Below are 15,704 nucleotides of genomic sequence, written 5' to 3' on the forward strand. Positions count from 1 at the left end.
TGATCACTTTGGTGTGGGGGGTGGGTGGGCAAGATTATAGGCAGTAAATGTCTGTTTTTTTCTCTTGGGGGAATACCAGCAATCATTGACCAATGCCCAGATCAGCCAGTTTTTAAAAGGTGTCAAAATGCTGGTACTCTGATTCTATCATCCTTCTTTATTTATTAGCTAGAATACTTGTATGAAGGAAAATATCTCATCTACTGTTTGCTTAGGGGTATGGGAAAGGTGGGAGAAATGCTGGGTTCACCCTCTTTAATTCTTTTTCACACACAGTTGTCCTATCTTTTGTCTCAAGTCCTTTTGACACAATTGTAGTGCTTGATAGCTTCCTTAGTATCTAATATCTAATTTAGAGATCGTATAGTTTAGAGTTTCTCTGAGCAGCCCTGGTTCCTTTTGTTGGAAAACTGGAGATTATACCCTGGGTGCCAGGGGTGCTCATTAGTAGAAGGTGGTCTGTCTTTCTAGACCTTTTCAGTGTTCAGAGCTGGCAAGTGTGTGTGTAACTTAGCTTTACTGAGATATGATTTACATACAGTAAATTTATTTGTTTTAAATGTACACGTTATGAGTTCTGACGTGTATAATAACCACCACCATGTGACAATATAGAACATTCCATTCCCCCCCAAAAGTCCCCTCATACCCCTTTAGCACTTTAGGGTTTTGACTTGAGCTTCTTCTATCACACATCTGTATCTCCCCACCCCCAAGAACTCCAATTCTCAAGAATACTGAGAGATACAATTAGAACGTCATGCCATACAACTGCTCACCTGCCTTATCCTAACCACAGCACTCTCAGAAACTGCAACACCAATATTCCCACCATATGTCTACCTGAAAAGTTTAATTTCATTTTTGTCGTTTGGGGTCCAATTTTTGATTTTGGTATAACTGTAAAAATCTAAAAAGCTTTAAGAATTATTTTTCTAAAGAAATGTCAGTCCAACCCACAGGTACCTTTATTTAGGTACTTTGTCTTCTTGGGGCCTCAGCCTTCACCGGAGGATTGCATTCCTGGTCTCAGGTCAGCTGACTGCACTAACTGGCAACGTGGAATATCTAAACAGCAGTCGGGGTAAGTAATATTTATGGAGGATTATCCAGATCAGAGGTGTCCGACTGAGGTTATGCATCAGAATCTCCTATGGAACTTTTAAAAAATAAATATATTCAAGCCCTGTCCCAGATAGACATACTATTTCTCTTAATAGTGAAGCCCATGTGCAGGAAGTGCTAAGATTCCATATGCCTTCTGGACAAAAAAAACAACAAATAATATTGTAACGAGTTCAACAAAGACTTTAAAAATGGTGCACATTAGGAAAAAAAAGATCTTAAAAAAATTATCAGAGAGCCTCCATATCTGGATGGTATGGTCTTGACAGAACTTCCCTCCAACCCAATTGCATTTAATAAATTTTTTTTTACCAAACACCCTTCTTAGGTATTATACACACCAATATATATTAAAAGATGTTATTAGAAACAGCTCTATGGGATTTCCTTGGCAATCCAGTGATTAATAAGACTCTGTGCTTCCACTACAGAGGGCACAGGTTTGATCCTCGGGTGGGGAACTAAGACCCCACATGCCATGGGACAGGTTAAAAAAAAATAAAGAGCTTTATGAAATTCATTTTTCATGCCACCATAAAAAAAGTTCTTGATGGTTGCTGTGTTACATCATATCTTCCTGTGAGAAAACATGGGAAAAATTTCAGATTTAAATGCCAGGGACAGTTGTGCTTTTCCTGAAGACTAGCCTGTTAGATGTGTTAATGTATCTGTTCATTTTGTTTATTCGCAAAAGCTTTTTGAGCACCCAAGTATCAGGAACTTGAGATGCTGGGATGTAATGGTGAGCAAAACAGACAAAGCCCTTCTGGGGATGGGCAGGTGGGGTCAGACAGTAAGCCAGGAGGTGCATGGGCAATTTCAGGTAACTCTGGGTAACGATGGTCTTGTAAAATAGGACAGGATGGTGTGTTTGATCACACCTAGGGTGATGTGCTTTACATGGGTGATCAGGGAAGTTTCCGAGGACGTGACCTTCAACTGAAACTGAAGCAGCCAGCTGCGTGAAGATCTGGGACAGTGCACTGAGCAAGAGGGAGTAGCAAGTGGCAAGACCCTTAGGAGGGAAGCAGCATGGAATGAGCGTGGAGCATAAAGCGGGGCAGAGCCGAGGGGAGAAGGTGAGGTCAGAGAGGTGGGCAGGGTGCTTACTTCACAGTAAGGAGCCTGGAAGCCACTGGGACAGGAGGGGGCACGGTTTGAGCAGAAGAGGGACATTCTGTTATTTTGAAAAGCTCACTGTGGAGAGTAGAATGTTAGAGGAGTAAAAGGGTAGTGGAGAGGCCTATTAGGAGCTCTGACTACCCAGGTGATGGTGGCCAGGACAAGAGAAGTAACAATACCCTCCTTAGACCTGACAAGAGGTAGCAATGCCTCCTTAGTCCTGTCGTTCAGAGGGTCCTGCTCTGGCCCTTCCCCGCTGTGCCTTCCTCCACATTATGTGTGAGGGACCAAGGAGATGTGCTTGGAGATCATTGTAATCCTTAGATGTCTAATTGTCCTAATCTATGAATTGATGCACTATCCGAGATCTTAGTTACTGTTTCTGATAGTGTGTAATGGGGAAGGTCAAAGGCAATGACTAGTGCATGTCTCTCCAGGGCAATAAAGGAGAAAGAATGCAAGATCTTCAGACATCACTGAAGCACTCACTGCTGATCGTTCCTGTGGTTAACTCTCCCTTTTATCTCCTTTAGGAGAAGCATCACTGAGAGAAGGCTGTCTCCTTAGGTTGAAATCCCGAGCTCTGGGACCAGCAGGGGCAGAAGGGACAGATGCTTGAAGGGAACTGGTCAGAGCACACCTATTTGCAGCTCCTCATCCCAGCAGGGTTTTCATGCTGCCCTGGTGTCACCATACACATACTGCCTTCTCCCAGTTTCCTATTGGGCTGCTGGCCTTTTTCTTAATGATTTCTGAAAGCTCATCATATATTGTAGAACATCATACTTTATCAGAGACATGGATTAAAATTATTTCCCCTCCCCATTCTTTTTATTTAGTTGAAGATTTTTAAATGTTTCATCTAACTAAATTTAATACTTATGTGTTCTGGATCACGAGTCATACCTAGAAAAGCCTTTCCCTCTTAAAGATTATTATAAAATTCCTCCACTTCTGTGGCTTGATTTTTAGGTATTAACATTTGAGCTAGCTGAATGGATTTTGTTGTAAAGAATGAAGTGGAAAAAAAAATGAAGTTGAGTTCTAACTTTTTAAATGTGGTTTTCAATTTTTACACTGTGTTGAATGTTCCATCTTTTCCCCATTGATTTAAAATGCCATACTTTTCACATACTAAACTCTCATCTGTATTTAGACTTATGTTTGGACTTTCTTTCATGTTACGTTTACATTTTCTACTTATTTAGCCATATACCCATAACACACCTTCAAAATCTGCTAATTTTATAATGTTTTCAAACCTTATATACCTCTCTCTCTCTCTCACTCCTCACCTCCCACCCCCACACGCTTCTTGAATCTGTATTCGGTTTCCTTTTCCATGTAGTGCCTTGTGTGGTTCTTTCAGTGTGAATGCAATTGAGAAACCTCCTTTGTTTAAAATGTGTTTCTTTCCCCCTCAGTCTTGATTGGTATTTTGGCTAAAGTGGTAGTTATTTTGGTTGGTTCTCTTAAGCCACATCATAATCCTTCTTCTATTTGGTGGGGTCTGAAACCTGAAAAATTGCAACTCCCTTGCTGCCAGGGTATGACTGTGAATATCTTCCACCAATTAGACGCATGTCCATGGGGCCTGGAAAGGAGAAGGGAGATAATGATTTCAGCTGAAATGCAAGTGTCTCTAATGGCAGAACTCCACACTCCACTGGGCTGCAGTTTCTGGGTGAGGCATTGTACTGAAGGCAAGAACCCTAACAGTAGCAGCAGTAGTTGTCTGGTCTCCAGATTGTAAGAAAACCTACAGATAAATTAGAAGACCTTTAGACAAATTATTAAAATTGAAAAGGGAATTTAGCAAGGTTGCTGGATACAGAGTTGACCAAGAAAAGTGATTATGTTTCTATATATCCACGACATGACATAAAAATACAACTTAACGTAGCCTCAAAATATTGACCACCTAGGACTAAATCTAACAAAAAGTATGCAAGATTGTTTACATAGAAAATGATAAAACACTACTGAGAGAGGTGAAGAAGACAAACAAATGATGAAATACTTGCAGTTCAGAAAACTCAGTATTATAAAAATGTTAATTCTCCCCAAGTTGATCTAAAAGTTCAATGCAACACCAATAGAATTCCGTACTATGTTTAGTTTTTTCTGTAAGGAAATAGTAAGCTGACTAAAATTTGTATGGAAATGCAGGGACTTCCCTGGCGGTCTTGTGGTTAAGGCTCTGTGTTTCCACTACAGGGGGCATGGATTCCATCCCTGGTTGGGAAACTAAGATCCCACAAGCCTCGCCAAGTACAGAAATGTAAAAGGTCAAGAAAAGCTAAGACATGACTAAAAAGAACAAGGTGGGGAAACTGCTCTTCCAGCTATTGTGATCTATTTAAAAACTGAGTATGGCATTGACACTGGAGAGATAAGTATAAAAGAGTGAAACAGAATCCACAGCCCAGAAAGAAAACCACATGTATATGAACATTTGATTAGTGACAAAGATGACACTGCAGTTTAGTGGGGAAAGGACAGCCTTTTCAGTAGGCAGTGCTGCAGCAACGGGGTATGTCCATGCAGGGGAAATGAGATGCCAAGATTTCCCTGGTAGTGCAGTGGATAAGAATCTGCCTGCCACAGCAGAGGACACAGGCTTGATCCTTGGTCTGGGAAGACTCCACATGCCTTGGAGCAACTAACCCCATGTGCCATGACGACTGAGCCTGCACTCTAGAGCCTGCATGCTGCAGCTACTAAAGCCTCCACACCGAGAGCCCGCGATCTGCAATAAGAGAAGTCTCTGCACTGAGAGACCTGTGCACCACATGAAGAGTAGCCCCTGCTCACGGCAACTAGAGGAAAGCCCATGCAAAGCTCGAAGACCTGGCACAGCTGAAAATAAATAATAACATTAAAAAAATGTGATGCCAATTTCACATCACAGAAACAATTGCAGGCTGATATAAACTGAAATATGAAAGTAACTAAAAAAGCCTTTAGTAAAAAAAAAAAAGAAGAAAAGCCTTTAGTAGATAGTAGTATAGGATAATGCTTGTATGACCTCAAGATGAAAAACTATTTCTCTGGACAAACATTCACAAAAAAACACTAACCATAAAGACACAGCAGGCACAACAAGTTCTTAAAACTTCATCAACCTGGAAAAGGAAATGGCAACCCACTCCAGGATTCTTGCCTGGGAAATGCCATCGACACAGGAGCCTGCAGGCTATATAGTCCATGGGGTCACAAAAGAGTTGGACATGACTTAGTAACTAAACCAACCAACCAACAATGCAAGAATTAAATAAGATGATATGTGCTGAATGAGGAGCCTGTGCACCCCAAGGAAGAGTAGCTCCTGCTCAACACAACTAGAGAAAGCCCTCACACAGCAGTGAAGACCCATCACAACCAAAAATAAATGAATAGATTTTTTTTAAAAGATGATATGTGCTGAAAAAGCTAAAATAATATGTAAATGTATAAAAGCCTATATGGGAAATAATATTCAGTAAAAATAATAAAAGTGGATCTGCAGTCACCAATCCTTACAAGCCAGAAATCAGTTTTGCATTATATAATGCAATAGAATTTTAAGTCTACTGAATTCTGTGTTTGGTAAAGCTACTTGGTTATAATAAAAACTGTAAGCTAAAACAGAAGAAAAAACTTCATCAAAAAGTACCATTAAGATGGTAAAAAATCAAGCTACAGAGTAGGAGAACAACAACTAAAAAATAAGAAAAAGTCAAAACACTTCAGTAGAAAAATAGGTCAAGTACCTCAAACAGGCACCTTATAAAAGAAATCCAAATGGCCTGTGAATATATGTGAAAGTGCTTGACCTTATTAGTCATCAGGGAAAATGTAAATTAAAATCACAATGAGATGCCAGTATATATCCACAAGAGTGGTTAAACTAAAACAAAGATATCACCAGTGTTGGTGAAGATGTAGGGAAATGGGGAAGATCATACTGCTCATGGGAATGCAAAGGTGGTAGAACTACTTTGGTAGAAAGTATGGCATTATCTACTTGGACCTGAGATAACATGCCCCAGTTCAGTTCAGTTCAGTTCAGTCGCTCAGTCATGCCCGACTCTTTGTGACCCCATGGACTGTAGCACTCCAGGCCTCCCTGGACATCACCAACTCCCGGAGTTTACTCAAACTCATATGTCTATTGAGTCGGTGATGCCACCCAACCATCTCATCCTCTGTCGTCCCTTTCTCCTCCTGCCTTCAATCTTTCCCAGCATCAGGGTTTTTTCAAGTGAGTCAGTTCTTCGCATCAGGTAGTCAAATATTGGAGTTTCAGCTTCAGCATCAGTCCTTCCAATCAATATTCAGTACTGATTTCCTTTAGGATGGACTGGTTGGATCTCCTTGCAGTCCAAGGAACTGTCAAGAGTATTCTCCAACATCACAGTTCAAAAGCATCAATTCTTTGGTGCTCAGCTTTCAACTCTCACATCCATACATGAGTACTGGAAAAACCATAGCTTTGACTAGATGGACCTTTGTTGGCAAAGTAATGTCTCTGCTTTTTAATATGCTGTCTAGGTTGGTCATAACTTTCTTCCAAGGAGCAAGCGTCTTTTAATCTCATGGCTGCAGTCACCATCTGCAGTGATTTTGGAGCCTAAAAAGATAAAGTCAGCCACTGTTTCCACTGTTTCCCCATCTATTTGCCTTGAAGTGATGGGACCAGATGCCCTGATCTTAGTTTTCTGAATGTTGAGTTTTAAGCCAATTTTTTCACTCTCCTCTTTCACTTTCATCAAGAGGATCTTTAGTTCTTCTTCACTTTCTGCCGTAAGAGTGGTGTCATCTGCATATCTGAGGTTATTGATATTTCTCCCAGCAATCTTGATTCCAGCTTGTGCTTCTTCCAGCCCAGCGTTTCTCATGATGTACTCTGCATATAAGTTAAATAAGCAGGGTGATAATATACAGCCTTGACGTACTCCTTTTCCTATTTGGGACCAGTCTGTTGTTCCGTGTCCAGTTCTAACTGTTGCTTCCTGACCTGCATACAGGTTTCTCAAGAGGCAGGTCAGGTGGTCTGGTATCCCCGTCTCTTTCAGAATTTTCCACAGTTTATTGTGAGCCACACAATCGAAGGCTTTGGCATTGTCAGTAAAGCAGAAATAGATGTTTTTCTGGAACTCTCTTGCTTTTTCGATGATCCAGCGGATATTGGCAATTTGATCTCTGGTTCCTCTGCCTTTTCTAAAACAAGCTTGAACATCTGGAAGTTCACGGTTCACATACTGTTGAAGCCTGGCTTGGAGAATTTTGAGCATTACTTTACTAGCGTGTGAGATGAGTGCAATTGTGCGATAGTCTGAGCATTCTTTGGGATTGCCTTTCTTAGGGATTGGAATGAAAACTGACCTTTTCCAGTCCTGTGGCCACTGCTGAGTTTCCCAAATTTGCTGGCATATTGAGTGCAGCACTTTCACAGCATCATCTTTCAGGATTTGAAATAGCTCAACTGGAATTCTATCACCTCCACTAGCTTTGTTAGTAGTGATTCTTTCTAAGGCCCACTTCACTTTGCATTCCAGGATCTGGCTCTAGGTGAGTGATCATACCATGATGGTTATCTGGGTCATGAAGATCTTTTTTGTACAGTTCTTCTGTGTATTCTTGCCACCTCTTCTTAATATCTTCTGCTTCTATTAGGTCCATACCATTTCTGTCCTTTATTGTGCCCATCTTTGTATGAAATATTCTCTTTGTATCTGTAATTTTCTTGAAGAGATCTCTAGTCTTTCCCATTCTATTGTTTTCCTCTATTTCTTTGCACTGATCACTGAGGAATGCTTTCTTATCTCTCCATGCTATTCTTTGGAACTCTGCATTCAAATGGGAATATCTTTCCTTTTCTCCTTTGCCTTTCACTTATATTCACAGCTATCTGTAAGGCCTCCTCAGATAGCCATTTTGCTTTTTTGCGTTTCTTTTTCTTGGGGATGGTCTTGATCCCTGCCTTCTGTACAACGTCAGGAACACCTGTGCATTAGTTCTTCAGGCACTCTGTCTATCAGATCTAATGCCCTAAATCTATTTCTCACTTCCACTGCATAATCGTAAGGGATTTGATTTAGGTCATACCTGAATGGTCTAGTGGTCTTTCCCTACTGTCTTCAGTTTAAGTCTGAATTTGGCAATAAGGAGTTCATGACCTGGGCCACAGTCAGCTCCTGGTCTTGTTTTTGCTGACTGTATAGAACTTCTCCATCTTAGGCTGCAAAGAATATAATCAATCTGATTTCGGTATTGACCATCTGGTGATGTCCATGTGTAGAGTCATCTCTTGTGTTGTTGGAAGAGGGTGTTTGCTATGACCAGTGTATTCACCTGACAAAACTCTATTAGCCTTTGCCCTGCTTCATTCTGTACTCCAAGGCCAAATTTGCTGGTTATTCCAGGTATCTCTTGACTTCCTACTTTTGCCTTCCAGTCCCCTATAATGAAAAGGACATATTTTTGGGGTATTAGTTCTAGAAGGTCTTGTAGGTCTTCATAGAACCATTCAACTTCAGCTTCTTCAGCATTACTGGTTGGGGTATAGACTTGGATTCCTGTGATATTGAATGGTTTGCCTTGGAAATGAGCAGAGATCATTCTGTTGTTTTTGAGATTACATCCAAGTACTGCATTTCGGACTCTTTTGTTGACCCCAATGGCTACTCCATTTCTTCTAAGGGATTCCTGCCCACAGTAGTAGATACAATGGTCGTCTGAGTTAAATTCACCCATTCTGGGTCTCCTGAGGAGGTGTGGGTCAGCAGTGGACTGCTGTAGTGGGCTCTGGGTGCAGCAGACCTGGGTATGGCATAAACCCTCTTGAAGGAGGTCACCATTAACCTCACCATGGAGCTGTCAGAATTTACACAGGACTGGGGAAGTAGACTCTTGGAGGGCACAAAGAGAACATTGTGTGCACCAGGACCCAGGAGAAAGGAGCAGTGACCCCACAAGAGACTGACCCCGACTTGCCCATGAGTGTCTAGGCGTCTCTGGTGGAGGCATGGGTCGGCAGTGGCCTACTGCAGGGTTAGGGGTATTGAGTGTAGCAGTGTGTGCATGGGACCTTTTGAAGGAGGTCGCCATTATTTTCATTACCTCCACCGTAGTTTGGCCCCAGGTAAATAAATTCCCTGGTGGGTCAGACGATAAAGCGTCTGCCTACAATGCGGGAGACCTGGGTTCAATCCTGGGTTGGGAAGACCTCCTGGAGAAGGAAATGGCAACCCACTCAGTATTCTTGCCTGGAAAATCCCATGGAGGGAGGAGCCTGGAGGGCTATAGTCCATTTGGTCGCAAAGAGTTGAACACTGAGTGACTTCGCTTTCTACTTAAATAAGAGAAAGGGAACACAGCCCCACCCATCATATGAAAATTGGATTAAAGATTTACTGAGCGCGGCCCCGCCCATCAGAATGAGGCCCAGCCTCCCCCTCAGTCAGTCTTTCCCATCAGGGAGCTTCCATAAGTCTCTTTTCCTTCTCTCTCTTTTTTTTTTTTTTCAGTTTTTACAAATATTTTGTTTATTTTAATGAAGCTGGTACAGACACTGTCCATTTAAAACCCATATCCCAGGCCAAAAAGTACAAATAAAGTCAAAAAGAGCAGTGTTCTGTTGTATACACTTCTGCATGAATAACTTTAACTGCTAATGAAAATTAGATCTTTTCTGGGATCTTCTGACAAGATTTTTCTTTCATCTTAAAATGCTTTCTCTTCAGTGAAGCCATCTTTGGAGTTAGTCATTATTCTCTGTCATTTTGACTCCAACTGGATATTCCTCTTCTTTTGGTCCAGACCCTCAGATCTTAAAAGTAGCTTCAAGTTAAGGAAAGGTCATTTTCCCACAGTTCTGTTTTCCAAAAAAACTTCCATCTCCCACTGAAAGTCATAGTCCAGGAGTGAAGCAATCACATGCTAGAACTTCAGGGCCAATTGGAAAGTCATTAGGAACACTTGCATTAGTTGATCTTATTTATCACAAGCCTGCAAATGCACAGTCCTGGAAAAGGCGGGCTCTCTATGCACACATGTAATTTTTAAAAAGGAGAGAGTGATATGAAGGGGGCTGAGGTTTGATCACCAAAAATCAGCACAATGAAAAGAAACAATAATGAATAATGGGCACTAGAATTCAAATTACCAGATGTTTTAAAGAGATGGGGTGCCAGTTTTCAATTCTGTTTTGAACACCACATTACAAAAGAACTATTTTTAAAAATAAAAAAGGATTAAGGGGAAAGAAAAAAAAATAAAAAGAATATCTAAACCGTTGAATGACCCCCTGTTTGTTCCTGATAAACTTCAATCACATCTTCTTCCTCCATTCCCAGTTCTTTTGGAGTGTGATTATCAGCAATTCTCTGACCTTCAAAGAGAAACCTGAGTGAATTCATGGGAACTCCCTGTCTTTGACAGTATGATTCTTTGAGTTTCTTGAGATGTGTCGTCATTTTCACTTTGAAGTGAATCTCACTGCTATCCTGTCCAATGACTTTGAGTTTAATATATTCTCCTTCCTTCTTATCCCCCAAGTCCTCGGTTGAAGGTTTTGCTTCCTGGTCAGACATGGTGACGGTGGCTTCCCCCGGGGTCTCCGCACACCAGCGGCCTCGGGTAGGTAGAACCTCGCTCCGGGGTTTTCTCTTTTCCTTCTCCATCAGAGGGCAGACAGACTGAAAACCACAATCACAGAAAACTAACCAATCTGATCACATGGACCACAGCCTTATCTAACTCAATGAAACTATGAGCCATGCTGTGTAGGGCCACCCAAGATGGATGGGTCATGGTGGAGAGTTCTAACACAACATGGTCCACTAGAGAAGGGAATGGCAAACCACTTCAGTATTCTTGCCTTGAGAACCCCATGAACAATATGAAAAGGCAAAAAGATAGGGCACTGAAAGATGAACTCCCCAGGTCGGTGGTGCCTAATATGCTACTGGAGATCAGTGGAGAAATAACTCCAGAAAGAATGAAGAGAGAGAGCCAAAGCAAAAACAACACCCAGTTTTGGATGTGACTGGTGATGGAAGTAAAATCTGATGTTGTAAAGAGCAATACTGCATAGGAATCTGTAATGTTAGGTCCATGAATCAAGGCAAATTGGAAGTTGTCCAACAGGAGATGGCAAGAGTGAATGTCAACAATTTAGGAATCAGCGAACTAAACATACCCCATGGTCCCAGTAATTCCATTCCTATGTATGTTCAACATAATTGCAGACACGTGGGAACTAGGAGACATGTGCAAGACATGTAAGAATGGTCATAACTGCATTGTTTGTAACAGTTCCAAGCTGTGTGTGTGCATGCTAAGTCGCTTCAGTTGTATCCTACTCTTCGTGACCCTATAGACTGTAGCCCACCAGGCTCCTCTGTCCATGGGATTCTCCAGGCAAGAATACTGGAGTGGGTTGGGATGCCCTCCTCTAGGGGATCTTCCTGACCCAGGGATGGAACCCGCAGCTCCTGTAGCTCCTGCATTGCAGGCAAATTCTTTACCACTGAGCCACCAGGGAAGCCCAGAATAGATAAATTATAGTGTATTCAAACAAGGGAACACTACTATTATTATCTTGCTAGGCAAGATAATAATAATCTAGACAGTATATTAAAAAGCAGAAACATTACTGACAAAGGTCTGTATAGTCAAAGCTATGGTTTTTCCAGTAGTCATGTATGGATGTGAGAGTTGGACCATAAAGAAAGCTGAGCATGGAAGAATTGATGCTTTTGAACTGTGGTGTTGCAGAAGAGACTCTTGAGAGTCCCTTGGACAGCAAGGAAATCAAACCAGTCCATCCTAAAGGAAATCAACTCTGAATATTCATTGGAAGGACTGATTTTGAAGCTGAAGCTCCAATACTTTGGCCACCTGATGTGAAGAACTGACTCACTGGAAAAGACTCTGATGCTGAGGAAGATTGAAAGCAGGAAGAGAAGGGGATGACAGAGGATAAAATGGTTGGATGGCATCACTGACTTGATGGACATGAGTGTGAACAAGCTCCAGGAGTTGGTGATGGAGAGAGAAGCCTGGTGTGCTGCAGTCCATGGGATCACAAAGAGTTGGACACAACTGATTGACTGAACTGAACTGAACTGAATTTAGCAAGAGGAATAAGTGAATTACAATTACATGCAGCATCTTGGGTAAACCCTCAAAGACAATGTTGAGCAAAAGACATGAGACATGAGAATAAATGCTATGTGATTTCATTTACATTCAATTTTGAAAAAGCAGGCAACACTAAAGATGGTGCTTAGGAATGCATATTTAGGTGGTAAAACTATAAAGAAAAGCAAAAATGTGATTCCCATAACTGGGTAGTTAAGTTGGGGAATTGGGGTTATGATTGAGAACTATGCAGAGGGCTTCTGGTTTGCTGACAGCATTCTGTTGCTAGTGTCCACTTAATAGAACTTATTAAACTGTGGATATATATTTTTATGCATTTTTATATAATGCGTACTCAATTTCACAACAACAACAAAAAAGAATATGTGGGTTTGAAAAAGAACCAGGGATGTCCCTGGTGATTCAGTGGCTAAGACTGCACTCCCACTGCAGGGGACTTAGGTTCCATCCCTGGTCAGGGGACTAGATCCCGCATGCCCCAACTAAAGAGCCCATGTGCTGCAACCAAGATCCGGCTCAGCAAACAAACAAACAAACAACAAAAAGACCAAAAGGAAACTTCTAGACATGAGAAAAATGTAACTATTGAATGAAAACTCAATAGATCCTCTTCCTCTTCCTTTTCTTCCCCTTCCCCTCCCAAACGATCCAGTCCCAAAGCCATGGGCTGGGGCTCAATGACTGTGCAGTGGGTAGGTGCGGGTGGAGGCCACAGAAAGTTGGGCTTGTGTGAGAAGGGTGTTGTGAGAAGTACACAAAACACTAAACGGTGCCCAGAACCTGCTATATGCTCAGCCCATGGCAGTTATTATTGTCTTTATTATAGTCGTTACACTGGGAAATGGTGAAGAACAGGAAAGCCTGGCGTGCTGAAGTCCATGGGGTTGCAAAGAGTCAGACACAAGCAACTAAACAACATAGTCATTACAAAGGAGATGCTGAGAGATGACAGAGCAGCCTGCAGTCACATCCTCTGATTCCAGCCGCATCTGCTGCCTCACCCACTTTGTGTTGACAGCTTTCTTGCTTTAAGTGTTCAAGACATATTACTCCTTTTCTACCCCCAGGACTTTCCAGTGCCTCGGGTGAGAGGCCAATGGAAGCCTATCTGGAACGCCCCATGCATCACCTCCTGGGGGCAGACCTCAGCCAGCGGGGGAAGGGAGCCGATGGATAGGAGCTTCTCAGTCTCTGTCCTCAAGGGGATAATTCTGAGAGGCATTTTCTCACTCCACAGTTCCAGTGGAATCAAGCCCCGGTTCCCCACAGCAATGCCCAGCTCAACCTTACACCTCATTCTGGCTTTTGTTCCAGTCCCTTTTGCCTGTTTGCTGGTGTCCCTTCTGTTCCACAGAAGGCCTTTTTTCTCAGGCTTTTGCTTTCAGGGCTATCAGACTATCAGAAGGCTGGAGAAAGCAGCCCTGATAAACAGGTTTCCTCCTAGGATGAATAGCAACAAGGACTTTGTTGCTGGTGGTAAGGGGAGTGGAGATAATCCTTAAATGTTATGGCTTCACAGTTACTAAGACTTTCCCCTGCAGTGGGGAAGAGGGCAGAGGTAGATAATGAAGCTCGAGGTTACGCAATAGTTCTAGCACTTGAAAGGCACAAAGCAGTGGTAATTATATGGATTGTGGGTTGGTTGGCTTCTGCAAGTTGCTTTAGAAGCTTGCAAAGAGAAAATGAAAGGTTGTTGATTCAGGGCATGCTGTGAAACCCAGGGACAAACTGGACTTTGAGACCTTGGTCAGTTCAGTTCAGTTGCTCAGTCGTGTCCGACTCTTTGAGACCCCATGAATTGCAGCACGCCAGGCCTCCCTGTCCATCACCAACTTCCGGAGTTGACTCAAACTCATGCCCATCGAGTCAGTGATGCCATCCAGCCATCTCATCCTCTGTCATCCGCTTCTCCTCCTGCCCCCAATCCCTCCCAGCATCAGGGTCTTATCCAATGAGTCAACTCTTCGCATGAGGTGGCCAAAGTATTGGAGTTTCAGCTTCAGCATCAGTCCTTCCAATGAACACCCAGGACTGATCTTCAGGATGGACTGGTTGGATCTCCTTGCAGTCCAAGGGACTCTCAAGAGTCTTCTCCAACACCACAGTTCAAAAGCATCAATTTTTCGGCGCTCAGCTTTCTTCACAGTCCAACTCTCACATCTATACATGACCACGAGAAAAACCACAGCCTTGACTAGACGGACCTTTGTTGGCAAAGTAATGTCTCTGCTTTTTAATATGCTGTCCAGGTTGGTCATAACTTTCCTTCCAAGGAGTAAGCGTCTTTTAATTTCATGGTTGCAATCACCATCTGCAGTGATTTTGGAGCACCCAAAAAATAAAGTCTGACACTGTTTCCACTGTCTCCCCATTTATTTTCCATGAGGCGATGGGACCAGATGCCATGATCTTAGTTTTCTGAATGTTGAGCTTTAAGCCAACTTTTTCACTCTCCTCTTTCACTTTCATCAAGAGGCTTTTTAGTTCCTCTTCACTCTCTGCCATAAGGGTGGTGTCATCTGCATATCTGAGGTTATTGATATTTCTCCCAGCAATCTTGATTCCAGCTTGTGCTTCTTCCAGCCCAGCGTTTCTCATGATGTACTCTGCATATAAGTTAAATAAGCAGGGTGACAATATACAGCCTTGACGTACTCCTTTTCCTATTTGGAACCAGTCTGTTGTTCCGTGCCCAGTTCTAACTGTTGCTTCCTGACCTGCATACAGGTTTCTCAAGAGGCAGGTCAGGTGGTCTGGTATTCCCATCTCTTTCAGAATTTTCCACAGTTTATTGTGAGCCACACAATCGAAGGCTTTGGCATTGTCAATAAAGCAGAAATAGATGTTTTTCTGGAACTCTCTTGCTTTTTCGATGGTCCAGCGGATATTGGCAATTTGATCTCTGGTTCCTCTGCCTTTTCTAAATCCAGCTTGAACATCTGGAAGTTCTTGGTTCACGTATTGCTGAAGCCTGGCTTGGAGAATTTTGAGCATTACTTTACTAGCGTGTGAGATGAGTGCAATTGTGCAGTAGTTTGAGCATTCTTTGGGATTGCCTTTCTTAGGGATTGGAATGAAAACTGACCTTTTCCAGTCCTGTGGCCACTGCTGAGTTCTCCAAATTTGCTGGCATATTGAGTGCAGCACTTTCACAGCATCATCTTTCAGGGTTTGAAATAGGTCAACTGGAATTCCATCACCTCCACTAGCTTTGTTCGTAGTGATGTTTTCTAAGGCCCACTTGACTTCACATTCCAGGATGTCTGGCTCTAGGTCAGTGATCACACCATTGTGATTATCTGGGTCAT

At 42.4% G+C, this 15,704-nt stretch overlaps 1 protein-coding gene across 1 annotated transcript; it reads right to left on the reverse strand.

Annotated features, from left to right (window-relative positions):
• Window positions 1-9,758: 9,758 nt before the first annotated feature.
• On the reverse strand, window positions 9,759-10,916 carry LOC110122982 (small ubiquitin-related modifier 1). The gene has a single exon (XM_070479786.1). The coding sequence runs from the start codon at window positions 10,911-10,913 to the stop codon at window positions 10,518-10,520; it is 396 nt and encodes a 131-aa protein (XP_070335887.1). The 5' UTR covers window positions 10,914-10,916; the 3' UTR covers window positions 9,759-10,517.
• Window positions 10,917-15,704: the final 4,788 nt, after the last annotated feature.

Source organism: Odocoileus virginianus, chromosome 17 (genome assembly GCF_023699985.2).
Source record: "Odocoileus virginianus isolate 20LAN1187 ecotype Illinois chromosome 17, Ovbor_1.2, whole genome shotgun sequence".
Classification (NCBI taxonomy): domain Eukaryota; kingdom Metazoa; phylum Chordata; class Mammalia; order Artiodactyla; family Cervidae; genus Odocoileus; species Odocoileus virginianus.

Excerpts from the sequence above, each read along its gene's own strand:
- LOC110122982 (XM_070479786.1), bottom strand. The coding sequence starts at position 10,913 with ATGGAGAAGGAAAAGAGAAAACCCCGGAGCGAGGTTCTACCTACCCGA.